The 23,109-nt window shown below is 34.7% G+C and overlaps 1 protein-coding gene across 3 annotated transcripts in view; it reads right to left on the bottom strand.

The window, feature by feature from the left end:
* The window catches only part of LOC140146025 (CDC42 small effector protein 2-like), a 79,138-nt gene that overhangs the window by 8,961 nt on the left and 47,068 nt on the right, over nucleotides 1–23,109 (bottom strand). For all 3 annotated transcript variants that reach the window (XM_072167782.1, XM_072167766.1, XM_072167775.1), the window contains exons 2-4: nucleotides 11,036–11,174; nucleotides 6,401–6,511; nucleotides 5,583–5,679 (exon numbers count right to left, since the gene is read on the bottom strand). In XM_072167782.1, coding sequence (XP_072023883.1) covers nucleotides 5,583–5,679; nucleotides 6,401–6,511; nucleotides 11,036–11,089 — 262 coding nt within the window. In that variant the 5' untranslated portion in view covers nucleotides 11,090–11,174. The remainder of the gene's footprint in view (nucleotides 1–5,582; nucleotides 5,680–6,400; nucleotides 6,512–11,035; nucleotides 11,175–23,109) is intronic.

Genomic DNA, 23,109 nt, shown 5'->3' with positions numbered 1-23,109 from the left:
TCGTCTACAAGCATATAGAGTGCTTCTGATAAAAGCTAAATTAATCCAGTCGCCATTATGAAGTTTGAGCAAATAAATTACAGATCCAAGCATATACAAACAAGTATTATTGTATGACCAATCTATTGTAATGGCATATTTACGCATGTATCGTATTAACTTAGCTTTCATCCAAAACACTGTATATGCTTATAGACGAGGTTTTATGGTATATCTATATATAACAGCTGCAGTAAACCAAACTTTGTACCCTTCTACCAACAATATGCTTAGTATGCTCCATATTATTGCTAAAATAATAAATGCATGCATTTAGTCACAGGGTATTATAAATTATTGCACCTCATACATATTCATGAGAGAATGACACCAATTCATTGGTCAATCACAACTTGACACAACCCATGTAGATTGACACATCCTCAGAATGACCTATCTTACAGGATGATAGTTTTTCCCTCTATTCACGATATCATCATCTTTAGAGACAAAAGTTTGTATCCCCTTTCGCAAGTGTTTTTGATCCGCGAAGGTAGGACTTGGCATTTTATATTGTATCATGGAAATTAAAAATTTATTATAGCAACAACGAAAATGGCAGCGTCCATGGAAAAAACTTGAATCGCTGTCCGAAGCAGATATTGCCAAAATAATTCAATAATAGGATGCTTGAAATACCCAATTTATGATCTGTAAAGCCGTGAAAGCTCGTAACGCTGTTCAAGACGTATTGCGAGGAGAAGGGAATCACGTGTGTAGAGCTAGTTGAGTTCCTGTTATAATCTGAAGCTTAACTTCAAGTTGGCATGAAAGGTACACCTATTTTATGAATTGGTGTCATTCTCTCATAAATATGTAGGTGTAACAAAACAAATACTACATGGAATTTTCAGGGAAATAGGGTCACTATTTTCCACTCGGTACTGGCTACAGGCCTACCACCCCTCACCTTTGGGTTCGGTGTGGTAGGCCTGTAGCCAGTACCTCGGGAAAAATAGTTTCCCCTATTTCCTTTCAAACCATGTAGTATTTGTATATTGTTTCCTTCACACATTCAGTTTTGACATTAATTAAAATATAATAAATACTACAGGAGTATGTGCCACAATTCTTAGCACTATCATTATTATTGATGTATGCTTTGTGACACAAGCAGTATTCAGGTCCAAGAGATTTAGACAATGATGCTACATGTATAAATTCTGGTATTACAACAAATAAAAAATTAATCTTTGATAAAGTTTGTTGCATAAGTCACCAAAATATATTTTTATACATAGTAATGGACAGGAAGTCATTCAAATGGTCACATGTGAGAAGCAGCTGACTGAGACCACTACAAATTATGTAATCTATGACTGGGTTCTTTTCCACCAAGTAATATAATATGTTGTGCACAACTGGATATGATATTGTGCCAAAGCCCAAAAGGTTAGATATTGCACAGAACCTCTTAAGTATTGGAAAATAATAAGGTAAATATGAATGTATGGGCGGTCACAGTATAAATAGGTTGGAGCTGGTAGTGTATTCATACCAGTTGCATAGCCAGTGAGAAGATGGGAGCTCCATCGGTACATCACATATCATCGGTATATGATAGTCCCGGGCTGCGTGTACCGACAATCCATATTCACAAAGTTGGCCTAAATCTACAATTTGCTGCTTCCTTTCGGCCTGTTTCAGTTACATTAACCTAATTTTGGCCCATTTAAATAATTGCATATTTTCATGTGCATTTCTCCAGTACAGTCGTCCAGTACAGTCATTCTCAATTCTGGCCGGTACGCCACTGAAAGCTACTGAAGGGGAGGGGGGAGGGGGTGTAAGAACAGTCATCAGTGAAATCATGCTTTTTGTCAGTACATTCATGTATGTTTGCCCCCCCCCTCCTCAGTTCTGCAAACATAGCTGTTCCACTGCCAAATTCTCCTTACAGAAAACTAGCTGTTTGCTGCAAGTTGGCATTACAAATGCTTTTTACAAAGACTAATTTTTAACATATTCTGCCAAAAAACATAGGCAAACCAGGATTATCCTATCACAAATTATACATTTTGTGCAATAACACTGATTTAAACCTGTGCCACAACCATTTGTTTGAAGATTTTTATGAATAGCGATGCTGCCTCGTAAGTAATTATTACAAATAAAACTAATTATTGGTGAGGAAGTCGTGCCTATAGCAGCATGTGATTACCAGGTGTATCCTTATGCAATCCATGACTGGGATTCTTTACAAGTCCTAGTCTTTCTCTCTTTTGATGCTAACTTATTTTCTGCTTATTTTTTATTAATTAATTGATATAACTGGATTTTGGTTTGTTGATAATTATTCTTTTATAAGCTTTACATGGGGGGGGGGGGATACCAAAAGCATACTCTTAAACGAGGAAATCAATACGTAATACACTCCTGCAGTAAGTTTTTGCCCAATACTGATTCCCTCTTTGCTTCAAATTTATAAATATTTTGTTGTTTTTTTGTCAACCATGTTTGAAGTACACTTCTTGAGAGGTGGCTCGGGAGGTGGCTAGGATATGATTATTATATGCAAATGGATTATGCAACTGCATAAGAAAATATTTTCCCTATTCTACTGATTGTTATCATCTAATTCCTTTTTCAGATTCAGTAGTCAGTGTCACTCCTTCTACTTTCAATCTCCAAGTCTGTATTATGGATATCACTACTTCATACAGAAATATTGAAAGCTATTAAAAAACAACAAAAAAACAATTAAATGCAATTAAAAATACACTAATCATAAATATTATCTTTGCTTAACTATTGGAAAGGATATGAGTAACAGGAAAGCCTATCTTGCACCCACATAATTTGGCACCATGGTTTATCAATGCTACATATGAACCATTAATTAACATTAACAACTGATTTATTCTGAAGGGCAGTAAATATCTATGTTGAAGAAAGCAATTCATTTGTATTTTACTTTACTTAGTTTCTAAACCTTTCTGAAAAGTAGATTAGTAATTTATGTGGTGCACAATTTGCACCTCGGTAAATGAGTTACAGTATGTAGTGGACTGCAAATTGAAAACCTACTGGGAATAGGGTGCGTTCATAAGCTGTATTGACAAAACAAACCACTGAAGGAGTAACGATGGCGCTGTATCACCAGACAAAGGAATGTGTTACGCACAGATAATTTTGCGATAACATGATTGAACTTTGATAAAGCCATCATGATATCTTTGTGGGTGCTAATTTGTATAATTAATCATGTTAAATTGTTGATAGTACTTTGGACAAGAGACAAACATTTCAATAATTTAATTAATAATTTTATCAAAATCCCTATCAAAATTTAACTGTGAATTTGATGTAGCAACTGAACTCTGAACCATGAAAGTATATATGCATACGATATCTAATAAACAGTTGAACAAAGGTGTATAGTTGGATTCCTATGATCACATAAATAGCATAAATCACAGGTCAGAGCTCATGCATGCACCAGTATGTTAATTAAATCCCTTTATTTACAAAATTTAAATTATAGTTATGCCTTGAAATATGAAGTTACTTCAATTTCCACTCAATTACGAGTATGTCTATATCATTTTGATTATACACCTATTATTCCCTGCTTCATATAATCTTAAAATCATTTAATATCCAAAAATGGGATGAAGTTGAGTCTTTGACTGCCGGCTTTGATCTCTTATACTAATTTTCTTTCATTCAGGCTATATTTTTAAAACGACATTGCTTATTTTGAAAGTGGGATATTTTCTCTTTATGAAGGCTCTGTCATAGTGAAACAAAAAGCTACCCTAAATATTAAATAAATATCATGAAGTTCATAATCCATGCAATTATCATAGTTCACTTCAAGTTCAAGCTGCACTATACACCAAAAAGATCTCACTCCTAAAGGCAGAGTTCAAACAATCCCATACAACAATCATAGTCAAAAGGATGACCTCAAATAGTGGATAGTGATATTTTGTACCCATCATATTCATAGGTCATTCTATGTGTGTACTAACCAATTGGGGTTAAAGAACTCTGCCTTTGCCATTGCAATGCTTAATATCCTAATGCTGTTACCATCCTGTGCCCATCATTGTATCTATTTTAGAAACCCCCTCAACCCACAAGGGACCCACATCCAAAACCAATTTGGAAATCATCTCACTGAAACTTCCTGCACCACAATAGAGGCTGTGTTTATGTGTGCGTAGATTGGGAGCATTAGTGACGTCCAGCTATTATCAATGCGTAAGTAGGTAAATTGGAGAAAACACCACTTGTCTACTTATAGCCTTCCGTAGAAAATGGTCAGTGTTGCTGGTCACAGTTCTGTAATGCATTCTGAAACAACCCAAATTTCCTAAGAGAGTACACTGAAATGTTGCTACCCAGCTGAAAAAAACATCCAATTGGTTGATACAACCAAAACATGACTAACATTGACTACAACACTGGCAAAATATTATTTCCTACACCTCAAATCACAAAATCATACCAAACTGAGAAAATTGCCCATTTTGTTGGAAGCCATATCTCTAATAATAAGCTGCACAGTCTACAGACCAACAAATCTTCAAAGCAGCCACCCAATTGGGTGGTTTAACCAATATTCTAGCAACACTGACCATGTCTGGCATAATATCCTATGCTAAACCCCTAACCATACACAGCTGAGGAAGTGGCAAATTGAGCATGATTAATAATCTGTCCCTATTTCTCTGCATCTATCAAGACTATAATTCAATGGGAATCTTTGCTGCAAGTTGCTATACTATACTCCTTGAAGCTTTAAGCAACATCACTTTTTTGCAGAAACTTTAATAAAATGTTTGACCACAAGTTTGGTACTGACGTAAGTGTGTATTTCGCTGGTCGCATTACGGAGTTGCGTGTGCTAACCTAATCCCGCATAATGTTTACACTTACGTAAAACAGCGGTTTGTCACTACGCTTGAGGTGCAACCACATAAAGCACTGACATCACTCCCCAACTCGTGGACATATAATTATATTTTTACACTTACAACTTAACTCTCCTTCACAAATTTGGTAAATGATGATCTGAAAATTGTGAATCTTACCTACTTTATACATTTTCAGTTCAAAATCAGAATGGAGAAATTTCGCATCAGTAGCCTGTGCACACACTTTGGTTCACCTCAAGTTTGGTAGTGACATCAATGGCTTTTGCGCGATTGGGCTACAAGCGTGCTGACAAGCTGCCATTGTCCATGTTCGCTCTGCGCGATTAACTTTACGCACATGAATCGATACTGCGACCAGCAAAATACATACCTACATCACTGCCGAACTTGAGGTGAACCAAATAATGCAAGACAGGGATGATATACAGCTTATGGAATAAAGCTGTCTAATCCATCAATGAAGTGTTGACAATAGTCTAGTGTCATTTATGCTTACATGAAGGGATAGACCATCACTACTCATGTATTATGAGCTATTTATCATAGCGTGTATTCAACTTCAGAATTGAGAACACTGAATACAAACAGTGTGACAAGATCTTAATACAAGTCTATGCACATAATGTTATGGACATTGTATAGCCTTAATTTAAGTCTCACCTTCTCTTTGTACTTCTATTACATCACGTTCTATTGATACAGGGTTGGTATGCTCATAACCTCCTTTTGATTTCATTTGTACCTGAATGCAATTTAACTGTCAAAGAAATGAAAAGCAACAGAAATCAAAAAAGAAACAAGAAAAGAAAAAAAGTTAATAACATGTTAAATATATATGGCAGTAGTTTATTTATTGGATTTAAATTCACATCACATACCTTTCACACTTCCCAATGCATACATCTTGGTTACTTTGTAGGTATATAAAACAAGAAAGTTCAGTGAAACATAATGCCAACTTAGAGCCAATGAAATTGAAGCACATCATGACCAAATTACACAGCTATACAGGAATCTACTCCCATTTTCTTACATCCATTTGGGGAAGGGGGTAACATTGTGCACAGAAAGTGTGACAGTAACAATAATTTCAAAACAGTTTTGACTGTTTCTATTAAGCATTGGTAAATTATATCCAATATTATTTTAAGTTCTTCATTTTCAAGTTTTTCCTTTGATTAGTATAAAAGAGGTACAATTTTCAGGCATCTTACTTTCAGTTGCACCTCCTCCATCTGATTTATATTTTTAATGTGATTATGTTTGACTATGTATGATCTGAACCCAGGACCTCTGTCTAACTCCAGTTCTCTACTGCATGAACTTCATGCATCATTTCACAACATGCAGCACTTTGTTCATTCACACTCACATGAAACAATACATCCATGTCCGAGGATATCTTCTCACCATAATAAATGTAACCTTATGATGGGATTTGAACCACAGACTTCCTCATAGCTCTCTATAATACTTACATGATCTGTTACTTCTTGGTCTGATGGTGCCATATCACCTGAACCTATGTGACCTGTATGTACAAAATTTGTTGGTAAACCTATCATACTTCTGTCGATTCTCCTCCTTTGCTGCAAGTACAAAATAAATTCAAACAAAATGTTATGAAAAAGTGTTGAAAAGTTGCAACACTTTTTCAACTTTGAATCAATAATAATCTAGCATCATCTAATTTTATAGATAATCCCCCCAAAGTGCAGTTATTTAAACATTATTTGATTTGAGTGTTATGTGACCTGTTCCAGCAAAATATACCTCACAAGTTTGTAATGATACCTTGATTTTAAAGTTATAATGAGGGCTATTTCATTATAAATGACAACATTGAGTCCCAAAAGGGGTCAAAATTCAAACTCATTTATTTCATGCAAATTCATTATCATTTCAAAGTTCAGATGGTGTGTCAATAATTCTCAAAATATTAGAGCGTCAAACCCTCAGGAACCATTAAAAAAATTAAATTGAATTTTTGCTGTGTAAAACATAGCTGCCGTCTGGAGGGACATTTTTTAAACAATTTAATACACAACTTTGAAAGAGTATATATGTAACCAACATTGGGTTCATACTTATTCATATTTAGTCTGTAATAATTATTGTTGTATGTTCCTTTACACTTCAGTGTCTTAAATATGCCAGTTTCAATATAAAACAATTAGTAAATTGATACTAATCCAGATAAATGGTGCAAAATTACTACATATTTTAAGGATAAACTTTATCTTCACATGAAAAATTCATGAAATAGTCATTTTGTCCTGCCCAATAGCTACACTGATGCATAAGTGAGTATTCTCGTCAATCTGTTGTACTAGTCATGGAAAACCTAAAATAAAAGACCCTCCTGTGTCATTTGTTCTGGATAGGACACATTTTTTAACACATAATAAAGCATACTTTAACTTTAGAAATAGCTGCATCAATATTATTGCATCAATATTATTGCATAAAAGATCCCCAGCATTTAAAATCCACTACAAACAGGGTTAATATTCTGGTTAAATTAGGAATATTGCAATTTTTAGCTAACCGAAGTTCAATGCAGAATAATATCATATGTGTTCTCAACAACTGGACAATAATTTGAACACTAAAGTGGTTTGTAAGCATAATTTGCAATAAAATGCAAAAATTTCTTGTGGGTTTGGCTCTTTGAAATTTTTATTTTTTAGTTTGTTTACCAATTCATGGAAATGACATAATTGTGCTGGAGAGGACATTTGTTAAATTGCAAACAGAATCGTGGATACAGGCTTGCAAAAATGCAACAAATACCAAATCATGTGCCACCTTGGTAGAAGGAAGACCACTCTTCCTCTACAAATTTCACATTCTATGATATAATCCTTCTTATTTCAACAATTAGTAATTAACTTCAGTTCTGGAGAGGACAAATTTTTAACGCGAACTGTGGTATCAAGAACAAGTGGTCTACTGTATGTAAAATAAATGAATTCCTCAATCAGTGCCCTGTCCCATCAATTGGTAATATAACACAGATTATACAGGTAGGGTAAGGGTTTATATTTCCTCTTTAATATTAACAAAAATGGAGGCATGAATTGGAGAGGACACTCATTTTTTATTTAACGAAAATGCCAATTTTGCAAGAATCTACGGAATTTTAACATTTTTTTTTTTTTTTCACCATTCAACTTGCATGATGTTCCACACATATCATATTTTCATTGCAACAAGCACATTGCCATAGAATGTACCTAATTTTTCAAAGAATTAATTCAGAATACATGGGCAAAATGAAATGGGACTCCAAAATTGGGTTAAAATGTACCTTTTGGCAATTTTTTATACAAAAATAGACAGAATTCTGTAAAAATGCTCATGTAGCTTGTAGTTTGTGGCATACTTAGAATTAAGTTAATAACACTGCATTATCACCCTAATTATATCAACCAGATATGATAAAAGCCATTTTTGTGAACGTGTCATTTATAATGAAATAGCCCATGAATGAATGTAGTAAAAAAATCTCTTTAAATTTTCCAAGCTTAGTTTGAGTTTGTATATTTGTCAGAACTTGCCAGTAGCCCTACTAGAATAGGGCCTTTTGACTGTGGTGATCCAAAACCACGATACAAGCCTTGAAATAAGCAGACTGGAACCAGGAGCAATTTGTTTCGAACATTGCTCCTGGTTCACTGGGATTTTACAAGAACCAGGAGCAATTTCTGAAGAAACAGGAGCAATTTTCAAATATTTTAAATTCTTTTCTGCAGATACAATACAGCATACCAGCATGACTGCATCAAGTGCAAAACTGTAACCAGGAGCAATTTATTTTAGAAAATTGCTCATGGTTCATGTGAATTTTACAAGGACCAGGAGCAATTGGTGGCTTTACGAGAGCAAATTTGCTCCCCGCGCCTGCTTATTTCAAGGCTTGCCACGATATATCATAAAACATGGCTATATCCAGAGAACTGCTAGACCCAGTGACTGCTAATTCCCAAGAATCGAGTGGAGCGGTTAGTGGGTTTTAGCGGTTCTCGGATATAGTGTGTTTAAAAAGGCACTAAAGTAGGGCTACTTGCCAGGTCGTATGTTCTGCTGGAACAGGTTACATATACATATTGCAGGCAGGATCATTTTGCTTTACTTTTTATGCAATGGGCTTGTTGCAAAGACATGAACTTTTGCAATTATGTTAGTTTCCGAATTCATCAGCTGTAAAGAGAGTGCTGGCTCCAAAACGATAATTAATTTTTTCCTAATTCTGTCACTTTATATTGGAGTGCAATGTTATTTCTATGATATTACATCCAAAAACTAATTGGATTGGAGCCTCACCATATTATACCATCAGATTCCATGATAGTCAAAATTAAAGAACACTGGAAATAAATGTTGAGTAGGGACTTACAAAGTTTCATTTTAGTGTTGTGACAAGGAAATTGTGGTTTTCATGCTGGTGAAAACTATATTTGCCTGAGGAAATTCAAAGCTACATGCTATGGAATATGAGCTAATGGAAGAGAGTTGTTTCAATAGGATATGTGGTATTTATTTCCTCACTCGAACGCTTCACACAAGAGGGCATATGCAAATGCATGTAAATCAAAAATATGAAATACTACTTGGGATTGAGATGCTGCTTTATATATCAGAATAACTTCATTCTAGTTATTATGTATTTCAATATATTTGTGCTTTACAAATGATCAAGCCTAACTGTTTAAGCTTCATGTAAACTCTTGGCTCTAGGAAGAGCAACAGCCTTTACCCTAACCATGTGCCAGTTGAGACATCAGTCAAGGGGGCTTGCACCTTGGACCTGTGCTGACGATTCTGATATACAGCAACACTGTGATTAGTCTTTGTCAAAGTCATGATCGAGGGGGAGACGAGCGTTGAAGTAGCAGCTGTAAAACTGCGACATTGAGCCACAAAGCTGCGAGTACTTCCCTCTTTGGTTTCTGTGAATGTGTGGTACCCAGCAGTTTCTCTCCATATGGATAATGTAGGTACATGGTCTGTAGTACTGACTACACTGTGATTACAGTCTTGCCTTGTGACTTTAAATATGAAGCCCTGAATCTTTAAAAAGTGACAAATGTTTATGTTTATGCTTATGTTCTAACCAACTTGAAAAATAAAGAGCAATAACACAGCAGCACTGTGATTATTATGAACTAGATTTCACGGTTCTCGGGTTAGGTGGTTCTCGTGATAGGACTATCTCTAATTACCCATATTCTAGGCCTACCTGCCCTGACCTTTTAAACTACTATGATATACGTCACTCAGTGATCAAGACCCAATTTGACACAATAATCAACTTAGTAGGGGTAATAGGTTAGGGTTAGGGATTAAGTTTCTCCTATTCAAATGTTGACTACGGAAAAAAATATTGCACCCCGGAAATAGTCATGTTCTGCTGTAATAGGCCTCGGCACGTGTGCTGTATTGAAATATGTGTGGAAAATAGGCCTATTGATCCGATGAGATGCACCTGCATGATTAGCCACACTATAATGCTTTCTGATGCTCGCACTGCGCCCGTCGGTACTCCGCGCACGACGCAATAGATGCGCACTGCGAGCACGTGTTAGCGAGCCGCGCGGATGCGATAGCGCGCGGACAGAGGAATGGACGGACACGCCGTGATTAGTATTATGATGGCTCCCAGCCCAGGATATTTGAAAAGTGGCCAATCCTTCCTCTTCATAAGTTGATTAAAGTGAACTTATAGATGTGGTTTTAATCTCACTTGGAACACGAGGAGTCACATTAATTCATCTGCACTGATTCACTGATTGTACAAAACATTAATGATTATGGTATAAATAACTAATAACTTCCTGTACAACAATATTGGGCTATTCCAGTTGAAATCCATACACGATGTGTAGAAGATATGACCAGATGGCCTTAATCTCCCATGCAGGGGTGTAGGTTTCTAATGGCATCACCCATTCAGGTAACACCTTTTGAAATTCACGCTCCCTATGTGGAAGATTATGGTTATATCTTCCACAGGGGTGCATGGCTTTCAATTGGAATAGTCCGTTGCTTCTGTAGAGAGGAAATAATATTGTTTTATGTTTCAATGAGATATTTATGTGAAATGAGATTACCGGAGGAGGCTGCTCTGTGACACAACAGCCAAAACACACAAATAGATCTGCCATCTTCCCTGGCCCCCCTATCTTGGCGGCTTTTTTTATGTCAGCTGCTACTCAATATACACAGTCTCTACTGATGCTGCTTCACAATCTGTATATAAACACACAAAGAAAACAAAGAGTAAATATTATTATTATTATTATTACAATTATTATTCATTTTGTTTGTAAGTTTTGTTTGTTCGAGAGCATTGTGTTGTGCCCTTGAGTAAGGTACTTTATCTAGATTACTCTTCTCCACCCAGGTGTATAAATGGGTACAGGCATTCTTAAATGCTGGGAAGGTAACAAACTCGCTGTGGAGGAGGTGTGGCGATCCCCCCTACAGCAACATTTCATGGTGGAGTCTGGCCTAATCGCTCATGAAAGAGAGATGTGCACTCCATCCTGTAAAAATTCAGGTTCAACTCCTTAACTTTTTTTACTGTACTGTTTGTAGGTTTGCAATTTCCAATTATGCAATATGCAACAGCTCCTGCTGCTTGACAAAATGTACTTGATCACAACTATCATTGAGGCTGGGCACAATTTTGCTCAAACCATCAAAAATAAACAAGTTGTTTCCAAAATTTGAATATTTTATATCGAGTTGTCCTAAATAATAGAAAACAAAAGATACGCATACTTTTGGCTATATCTCCTCACATTGGACACATTTCTTTTGAACACATGACATATTTTGATTATTTGCCAACAAATAAATGAGGCATACTTTTGAATGAAGAGGCATATTGGCTGAATTGTATGAAGTGTTTGTCCTCAGTTTAACCCCTAGATACATATCAAAAACCAAGCCCATGCACTGTTAAACATAATTCTATATTTACTAATTCAAATCACACTTTATTTATTTCCCACTTGCGGAGTCACACTTAGGTTTGGGTAACTTAACAAATTCATTCATAAGCTCGCCATACATGTAATATGGGTCCGGTCTATACAGTGGCATAACCAAAGGTTGGCAGCTGCCCCCCCTGTTGTTGGAAGTCTTGCACCCCCTCATCCCTATGTGGGATGCTTGCTGCCCTGATATTTAAGATATGTAGGCTCTATTCTTTTCCAGCAACTGACTGGTGAATATCACAGACAACATGTTTATTTATGATATGAACACAAGTACATTTGATTATACTAAAATGCAGCAAACCTTTTACGAGCGCGACTACCGTGATGTTGCAAATTCGGCGCTAACAACGCGTCGCAGCGCTGCAGTTCATTCATAAATTTCCACTCAGCAACAATATATCGCCTTAGCAGCCAATCAGAGACAAGTCGTTACAGCGCAGTATATCTGTGATGTATCCTTACAATCTGGCGCTTCGTCTAAGGTTTTCTGCATTTTAGTATAGGGAGTGAGTTTACACACTGAGTATATGGAAAACACTTGCTGGCGCTTCTATTTGAAAGCCTTTGAATAGGGGTGATACACCTGCAAACCTTTTATCAAACTATTTTCAAGACATGGGGCCTGATAGAGGTGTGGAGCCCAGGAGCTGCTGTTTAATTTCCAACAGATCTCTTTTTTAATTTCACCGTCAAAACGAGCAAATGACCACTGATTATCTAGGAAAAATATCAAATACTTCATTTTTGTTGGGTTTCCTAGTAAACTATTGACAAATATTACATTGATGCTATGACTTTGGTTCATTATTTCAAGCGCACAAGTTAGCAACCAATGTTTGCAATCGGTGCATTATCAGCATGCAACATAAAAATTATCTATGCAAAGAACTATTATGACTTTAGTTATATGCTCCAGATATCAGTGCCAGTATCCATTCCTAGAAATAACTTCAGAAAACAAATTTTCACAGATCAAAATGTTTGTCCTTTGGTTGTTTACAAAATAAAATAGTTGTTGAGATTCTATTATTATATACCAACATCCAAGTATCTGAAAGCGAAATCTTGCCCTCCATGTACTTGTAGTATATAAAAATAATATGAAATAATGAATTTCAAATTTGAAAGTAGCCTAGAATATTGTGCACTCAATAGTAAGTAGTAGTTTATGGGTTTATATGTTTCATTTATTGCTGTATTATGACATGCATGAAATGCTTTGGTAGCAATGGGTTCAACCAGAATACTTTGGTTCAACCAGGCAATGATACATATAGTTTGATACACCGATGGACCTTTTATTCTTGCCTATGGTTGGAATTGCAGTTGTGATATTTACAGTATAATCCTGGGGTATAATCGGAATCTAGGAGTCAGTTGTTGGGAGGGGGAAAGATAACAATTTTCCTGGTGTACATCATTTTGGCTCCAAATCGTAGACCTTTAGTAAAATCGGTTTGTATGTTAAATGTGAACTTCTTACCCTTTAAGGTTGGTCTGAACCCTGGAATTATGGAAACTTTCGGGCCTCATAACTTCTAAATTGTTTGTCTAAAGTATATAAAAGCATACATATTTAGAATGGCAAAGACTGGATAAGTTCATCTGTGAGGTCAAATTTGGGCCAAAATGGCACTTTTGGCCCAAAATCCCCAAAATAACGGTTTTTGGCCAATTATTAATTTTTTTATTAATTTTTAAAAACTAGATCAAAATATCTAGGACCTGTTTTTTCATTTTTTTGAATTTTGACCAATTTCACCAAAAATATGATTTTTTATGATTTTTTTGAACAATCAAAACTTTTTTGACCATTTTTGGCGCAAATTTCTCAAAGTTAGTCGAAATTCAAAAAAATGAAAAAACGGGTCCTAGATATTTTGATCTAGTTTTTAACAATTAATAAAAAAAAAATTTTTGGCCCAAGAATTTTTTGTTATGGTACACAAAAAGAAGTGGGCCAAAAACAGTTATTTTTGGGATTTTGGGCCAAAAGTGCCATTTTGGCCCAAATTTGACCTCACAGATGAACTTATCAAGTCTTTGCCATTCTAAATATGTATACTTTTATATACTTTAGACCAACAATTTAGAAGTTATGAGGCCGAAGTTTCCATAATTCCAGGGTTCAGACCAACCTTAAGAGTAAATGTTATGAATCTGTTTGTAACATTTAACTCAAAACAGTGGACCCTCTCAAAAATGTCAACTTTTGGCAATATTTTAGTATGGGTCGGCCAGGGGTGGAATTTCGTAAAGTGCCACAGGAGTCCAAGTGGATTCTCGCAAGAGAGTTTTGCGAGAGTCCATGGATTCCCGTAAATGGATTCTCGTTGTACAATCTTGCGGGAGTCCAAAAGGTATTATATGTAGGCCTACGGTAAATGCATTCAAACAAACAAACTAACAAAGTTAAGTTTTTAATATATGTGTCATCATACTCTCACTTCCATATATGTCATTGCATCTTTGGCGACTTTTCCTTTATATTTTGCAGGCTTTGAGTTTTAAGGCGTGTTGAACTTAAGCGTAAGTTCGCTGATCCGATCATTTCCAGCGAGAGTCCACATGGACTCTCGCAATGGATTTTACGGAGTCTCTGCGAGTCGACTCTCAGACTCCCCGCGAAATTCCACCCTGGGTCCATGAAAACATAGATCTCTTGATGGATTAGTATGGGGGAAGAGGAGGTGAGTGCAATACACTCTTTCCACACCCCTAGGTACAAACCCGGGGGTCACTCCCATTGTGGCCTGCTGTACACCATCCGCGATAATCAACTTTTGAATTCACCCTAAACAAGGATTTAACCCTTGGCTAAAACGATACCCTAAACAGGTAACATGTGCCTGTTTTACACCCTAAACAGGGATTTTATTCCTTACATCAAATTTCATACCCTAAATTTCATTTCCGCGTTTAGCAATTGCAATTTTGCTACACTTTTTTCCAATTTTTCATGGTTTTGACACCCTAAACACGATGCACGTGTACCCTTTTTACACGTTTTTATTATCGCGGATGGTGTACAAGCCACAATGGGAGTGACCCCCCTGGGGGTACAAAACACCCCTACTCCACAGTTGGCTATTTTGATTAATATTCAAATTTTGCTCAAAAACATAGTATCAATTTGGTTTGTGCTGTTGGATATGAGACATACCTATCCAATTTATGACATAAAGACCCATCAATCTCCAGAATAAAATAATCATGTCATTCCTATAATTTGATAATGACCACTTAATGTCAAAGAGCAGTCTATCATGCTGTGATACATGTAGTAGTCATTTTTGTGTCTGTTATTTGCTGCGCTTGCCAATTTTAAAACTCCCGTTAAAACTACGTCACTTGTTTTTAAATTTGTAAACAGACCTACAGGGCTTCCAGGGTCTACATGAAAGAACATAAACCATTGCATGTTTTTTTTTGCAGTAGCTAGGTTGAGTACAAAAGGCCCATAAATTGATGTTGTGCAAAAACTGCAAACTTTTAGAGGACTCTTCAGGGATAGATAAATCACCCTGTACAGTAATATAATAGACTGTTTTCATGACTTTGATCATGTTGTTTGGAAGATAGGTCTACTTCTTTGTACAAGAATTTGATGTGTGTGTTTCCAGGGATCAGGGATATGTGACACAATCAAGAAGAATGAGAGGAAACAAACCTTTTCAAGAGAAATCTAAAAATCTTCATTCAAGGCCAAAAGCAGATCTTTACCCCTCTACAATTAATTTTTGAAACCTATATTTTAGACAGAACTTTACAGAAAGTCCATGATTTGGGGTAGGCCTATATAAATTTTATCAACAAATTTGGACATTTTTGGCACAATTTTGCTAGACCTCTTGCAGATTCATGGGGGTGGGGGGGTACACCGAGTCGCTCCACCTGGCTATGGGCCTGCTCAAAATCAATATTGGCGATATTTTACTCATCCTCTTGATTGGGTCACAGATGGAGATCGAACATCTGGCTTGGTTTGGTTGATGGTATCACCATGATCACATACAAATACATGGTTATTCATTGATTGATGCTATGGTCATGTCAAGAACAGAAACACATTTGAACTTTTAATATTCACACACAACTCTATAAATATTTATGAATCTCTTTTACACTTCAGACATCAAAATTTGAATTTAGGAAAGAAATAAACACACACAGAAAATATGCAATAAATTTATCTGACCATTTAAAAGTTTGGAAGCATTATTCAATGTGATCAATGACTGACTGTCAAGTGATATACCAGAAAAAGTCATTAACTCTTCACAAATTGTCATGGACTCTATCCAGAATGATCATCAGTTGACAAGATAATGACTTCCAGTGCCAGCATTTCCAGGTCCTATTTCATTGACCCTCAAAGGTTGACCTCCGATTAAACTCAACATAGCCCAACTATGATTGAGATATAACACCATAATAGACAAATGGCAATATGTCACTCATCCCCAGTGATAAACTGTTACCTGATGAATGCTTTATACTTTACTTTCTCTATCTAGTCCTGTCTTGTTTTCTGTCATGCATGCTTTACATATTGCATACAGGTTCTGCCGACTACTAGAAAATTTAGATGTTCATTTGAAAACAAACAAACAAACAAAAGTTTGGGGAATCCCAGGAATGTCTTGAAGATAAAGGATGATTTTTCAAAAGTGTGCCCAATGCTTTTAAGTACCCTCAACACAGTCTGACTTCTGTTTGAGCCATTGAATAGTTTTGAATATTTACTGGTGGACCCTGTTTCAACATTTTCAATGTCCCTCAAAATGAAAAACAATGACAAATGAATACTTTTTCCAGATATTTGGAGAATATTGTGAAAAAGCACCACCAGTTTTCTGAAATTTGTGACCCTGTTTTCTGAAATGTGTGACCCTAAACCAAAGCTAAAACTAAGACCCTGGAAATGCCATCTGAATCTGTCGCACATCCATCCCATCCCCTACCCACCTTTCCACTAAGACGTACTGCAATGGAACTTTAAATGAAACAGCAGTAGCTGCAGTATCAAGCAGATCTTGAAATTCCAGAGTAACAAAGTCATGACTTGCGGTGAAAGCGGTGAAATGCGAGGTGAAATGAGGCAACTGACTGCCAGTGATATTTAGTGACTGTGATGCTACTGAATTTGTACAGTGACATGACTTGGGCTAAAAAATGGGAAAAATGACTTGACTGGTCCTGAATTTTTGGTGACTTCATTAACATATTGAAATTAGGCACACCAAATTGGTATATTAAAAAATTATAAAAAAAACTGTCGAATTAGTCTCGACTGTGGTATACCACATTTGAGACTAATTTGACAGTTTTTGGTATCTTCGGCAATACACTGATTTAAAACTCCTATTTACAATATGTTAACGAGAAAAATAGGGTCTTTCGTTTGACATGATCATGATGATTTTTCATTAATGAAGACACTGCAGACTACAAGCAAGTATCACACTGTATAAATGTCAGTAATTCCATAAGAAATTAGTCACATTTACAAGAAACATTTATGTTATTTTTGCATGAATGCTTGAAAGGGATGACATTTTATGATAGTAATTTGATACATAAGTTTTAAAGAATTCAATTTTCCAAATATATCGCATCAGCTTCCTTTAATGATACAACCTTGAACAGAACTGAAGACCTGTAAATGTGTATGGTACCATCTATGACGGTACATTGTATTTTATAATTGTTTAGAGACAATAGTGTATTAAAGTCAATTCCAAAGTTTGCATTAGCACACCTAGCAACATGAAGTGTAACGCATCATACAATAAAATGTCACATGTCATTCCAATGTTTGCAAACCATTTTATACAAAGTTCTCACCTCTGCTACATGTACAGCCATGTACAGCATATGAAAATTTTCATTAACATTTTGAGGTCTAACATAATATGTTACAAGCAGAGTTTCTATGAAGTTATGACCTCTAGTAAATTGTGTAGATAGCCACACTTTAGCATGGTTCTATCAGGAAAATACCAAGATATTGGAACATAATGTATTCCAATATTTGTACCCAAACAGACACAGGAATCACAAAACTGAAGCAGCCTGGAGCACTAGGATCTACAACATGTAGGGAGGCCCATATAAGAATATGGTGATATTGTGAAAATGTGCTTTTTCAGGTGGTTATAATTTTTTAATGACTTGCATATGATGTCCCAATTTTCAATAAAGTGAAGCTTCACAATACACACTTCAAGGAAAAATTCATTCGAATGAGTGAAATTTTGTATTTAAGCCAGAATATTGGGTCAAAATCACTGTTTTTTGTGAATATTGGCTATAAAACATCTTAAGGTCAAGACAGGTTTTTGAAAGAAAACATTTTTGAACTTAAATTTGTCTGAAAAGTGTGTCATACAATGCCATTTAACGATAAAAAAGAAAAAAATCCAAAATTTTCATATTTGGTGAAATTATGCCAATTTTATGATTTTGATAAAAACAGTGGATTTCTAAAACATCCAATTTCAGAGGCCAAGACTTTTTACTGTTTGTATTATTTTTCACACTTTTTCTTATAAATTGGTAGTATACCATGCATATAAGAAATTCAAATAAAGACAACATTGATTCAAGACTTAAAAATGATAAAATTGGTGTAATTAAAGGCCTTTTATGACTGTTTTAAGCATAAAATGCATTTTTTCCCAAAAATCCCATTTCTAAAATGCATTTATCTCAAAGATGAAAGCAACCATGACCCTCATTTTTCCTACAGGAGCAGTTTCTAATAGATTCAACAAGACAAAAGAAAAAGATTTATCACAAGTACACACACTTAGCTGAAATTTAATGTAAAAATAGCACTTTTAATTAAAAATAATGATATTTACAGTTTTTACAGAGAACAATGTACAACATTTGAATTAATCTATTACAGCAAAGATATGTAAACAGATCCTGTAATTATACTTTTCAGAGTTTTCATATTACTATTAATCAATATATATCAATTACAGGGTTCATTTATTTGGCAAAATGGTACAAAATTGAGGCTAAACATGACATTTTCCTCATTTTGCCCTATATTTCTGATTTTTACCCAAAAATGTGTTTTTTTAAATGTCTAAAACCATTGTTCATATATTTTTTTTTAACACTTGATGTGATCATATCTACTCTTTCTGATGTTGTAAACATTATCAGTAGGAAAAATTTAAGCAAGGTGACCTTCAAATGCTGAAAATTATGGGCTAAAATCACTAATTATTACAAAAATGGCATTTTTACCCAAAAATGTGATTTTTTGCAATGGCTGTATATAATTGTTCCAATTTCATTTGAGCTTTAATTTTTACCATATGTATTCACTATAGTATATAACATATAATCATTAATAAATTAAAACCAGAATTTCCCATTAAATGTGAGTATTTAATGGTCAAAAATGCACTTTTCCCTAAAAATTGCATTTTTACCCAAAATGTGATTTTTTCAATGGCTTTTATAATTGTTCCAATTTCATTTGAGCATTAATTTTTACCATATGTATTCACTATAGTATATAAAATATAATAATTAACAAATTAAAACCACAATTTCCCATTAAATGTGAATATTTAATGGTCAAAATACACTTTTCCTTAAAAATTGTATTTTTACCCAAAATGCAATTTTTTTGCAACGGCTTTATGTAATTGTTCCAATTTCATTTAAGCTTCAATTTTGCCCAAATGTTTAGGCGATGAAAAAACCCTGTTCTACGGGGGGACGGACCTTTCAAGTAGGGTCGCTTGGTCTGGCTGTTTGTTTGGTTTTTTTTTTACAAAATGACACAAAAAATCACCAAAATCTGTTTATTTCGCAATTTTGGGGAAAAAATTGTTCCTGATATCTTCAAAATCTGGGTAGGCATTCATTTATACAGGAAAAATTTGTTTCCCAATTCTTGTAAAATCTGGGTCGGTCGGGCCGGTAGAACAGGGTTTTCTTTTTTTGTCTTTGTCACTGGAAGAAGAACATGCCGGGATCAATTCCATCATGAATATCTAATATAACGGATTTGCAACAATCAATTCTTGAAAAAGCTCCAGCAAAAGAGATTTTAGTTTTCAAGTGCCTTGGTTTGTGCCGTTCCGTTTAGCCCATGCGTTGTAATTTTTTACCAATCAACGATACCGAGTCATTGCAATGGAGATGATCAGGAGATCTTCAACTGTAGCTGTCGTAGGGTCCTCCCATTTGAGTTTGGCAAATGAAACAGTTGGAGCCACTATATAACTTTGCACTGGTGGAATCATCGTGAGCTGATGTGTAGGTTTCTGATGACAAGTTCAATTCAAGGAAGTCACGACGAAGGAGAGGCACTGTTGTACATGTTTCAACGTTGTCAAGAGAAAATTTGCTGTTGATTAAAATGATAATAAAAAACAAAATAAGTAAAGTAAAACATCTACAAAATATGATAGCCATCTTTACCATTAGGCCTAAAAAAAAATTGTTTGATTGGCGTAACCTGACCGATCCTGAAAATAGGCCCGACCCTAGACTTTAAAAAAAAATTTTACAAAAAAATAATGATACAAAAAAAACGTTCCAAGGCCTTTATTCATGAATTTATAGCTTAAAACGCATGTGTAAAAAAATAATATAGAAAAAAATTGCCAACCGACCTACCCTGATTTTCTTTTATGTTACGCCAATCAAACAATTTTTTTAGGCCTTAATAAAAAAATGAGAAAAAAAAAACAGAACCTGAGTGAGTGTACGATCTTAAAAAAATCAGATGTACATGTAGGCCTTAAGGAAAATAGGACGACATTAAAATAAATATTAATTTTATTTAATCATCTTACCAACGATTTTTTCAAAGCATTTTAGGCCAAATATAAAATAAAACATGTTTCACGTCCCCTCCCGCTTCCTTTTTTGAGGTTTCTTCAATTTTATTTTTATTTTTTGAAATTCAGTTATAACTTTTCAAAAAATATGTCTAGGAAGTAGAGGTACTTTCTATAGCCTTGCTAATATACAAGAAACACTTTTATAAGGTTTTGTGATAGTTAGAGGGGGCCTATCTCTCAGAACAACAAATAAAAAGAGGCCTCCTCCTCTTTCCAGGCATTATTGTATACGGTAAAATAGCTCTAATTATGGGTATTTACACCAATTTTGCGATAAAAATAAAAAATAAAAGCCCCCTCTTCCTCCTTTTTTTCAAAAACCCGGACGTGAAACATGTTTTTTATTTTATTTTGCCTTATACAAAGTAAAAAAAAAGAGCAGATTTGAAAATGTTTGAAAAAGTACAGGATAAAGCCAAAAAAAGGTTTGTCTCAAAGCTTGCTGCAGTTTGTAAAATCGTGTGATTTGGAAAAAAAGAAATGCAAAAATTTTTTTTATTTCAAAAAAAAAAATTTTTTTATAGTTTTTCCAGAAAAATTCGGCGAAAATCAGATTTCTTTCCTCAAAATACCATAAAAATACCAAGTCGGCAACTAACAAAAAAAATACATAAAAAAATCGCATTTGTTTTCAAACAACTCGTGAGCTTTGAGACAAACCTTTTTTTTTTTGCCTAATATCTAGTCTTTATAAATAGGCCTACCTTAACAGCAGAAATTTAATTTTAACCTTAAGTCAAGATTTTAATCCGACTTTGGTTTGATTAGAAAAATTTTTTGACTTGTTTAAAATCTAATCTCTGTTATTATCATATAAATTTAGGCGTATTTATCACATCAGTATATTTTAAAAACATTTTCAACACTTTCTTCTTTTTTTTCTTTTTTTTTTTTGACCAAAAAATATGACCAAACACATTTAAAAGGCAGTTTAAAATTAAAAAGTATCATAGTATGTGTTTCCATAACTTTATAAAATCTTTATTAAAGACATAAAATGCACATTTAAGTATTTGAATAATTATTCAGTAATAAAATGTTATGACCTGCAACCCCTGGCCCAACCACTTCCACACCCGTATTTACCACCCTCTGACCCAATTGTGTTATTGTACCATAATTTACTAAGCTAGGGAGTCATTAATGATGTCACTGTATCTCCGTACGTGTACCACGAATCAAAACAACCCCCCGTACTGTGGAAATTAACCATTGTTTACGGCGACTATACACAGGAAAATAAGGCTCTACTCAGCCGGTAAACCCCAGAATTTATGCTTTTTCTATGAATTATGTTTCATTTAAACGCTAAATATTAGCATAATAAGTATCAGTATCAACTAAACTCAATATTTTGAATGGTAAATTTCACATTTAGAGTGTCGAAATCGGAAGAAATGAGATTGATCAGCTTACCTTGCCGTCTCGACGCAACCAAAGGCGACATGGTGGATTCTTCGATTTCTCATGGAAAAATTTCTCTCCCATCCTGACTTCCAATGGCTGGCGCACAAACATTTCTACTGCTATCGTAGCGAAAATCCACAAGACATATCTAGAATATGTCAGCATTTGCATGGTATAACCTTCATATCGAAGGCACATTTGAAAACTGGAAAAATATTGAGATTTATTTTTCAATTTTGATAACTTTTTCCGGCGTGTTTCTCAGGCTGTAACTTCGGATCGGAGTGACCTACGACCTTCCAGGTTTTTGTGAATGAATTGGCGTCGCCATAATTTCTAGTACGCCAAATATGATTGGCCTAAATAAAATAACTTTTTTGCGCCGACCAATAGAAAACATGGTTATATTTGGGATTTTAACCAGGCATTAATTGGGTTAGTGTTCCATATAAGATTAATAAGATACCATTAACATAAATTTACATATAGATACCATTAACATAAATTTACATATAAACCATAAATATTAATATAAATTAGTAAATAAATAAATAAATAAATAAATAAATAAATAAATAAATAAATAAATAAATAAATAAATAAATAAATAAATAAATAAATAAATAAATAAATAAATAAATAAATAAATAACTAACTTCAGTACATCCCAGTACATTCTAATATATCCATGTACATTCTAGTACATCCCAGTACATTCTAGTATATTCTAGTACATTTTAGTACATTCTAGGACATTCTAGTACATTGTAGTACATTCTAGTACATCCCAGTATATTCTAGTACATCCCAGTACATTCTAGTAAATTCTAGTACATTCTAGTACATTATAGTACATCCCAGTACATTCTAGTATATCCCAGTACATTCTAGTACATC

This window comes from Amphiura filiformis, chromosome 1 (assembly GCF_039555335.1).
Source record: "Amphiura filiformis chromosome 1, Afil_fr2py, whole genome shotgun sequence".
Classification (NCBI taxonomy): Eukaryota; Metazoa; Echinodermata; class Ophiuroidea; order Amphilepidida; family Amphiuridae; genus Amphiura; species Amphiura filiformis.
Note: the sequence above shows the minus strand (reverse complement) of the source record. Positions and strands in the feature narration are given on the sequence as shown.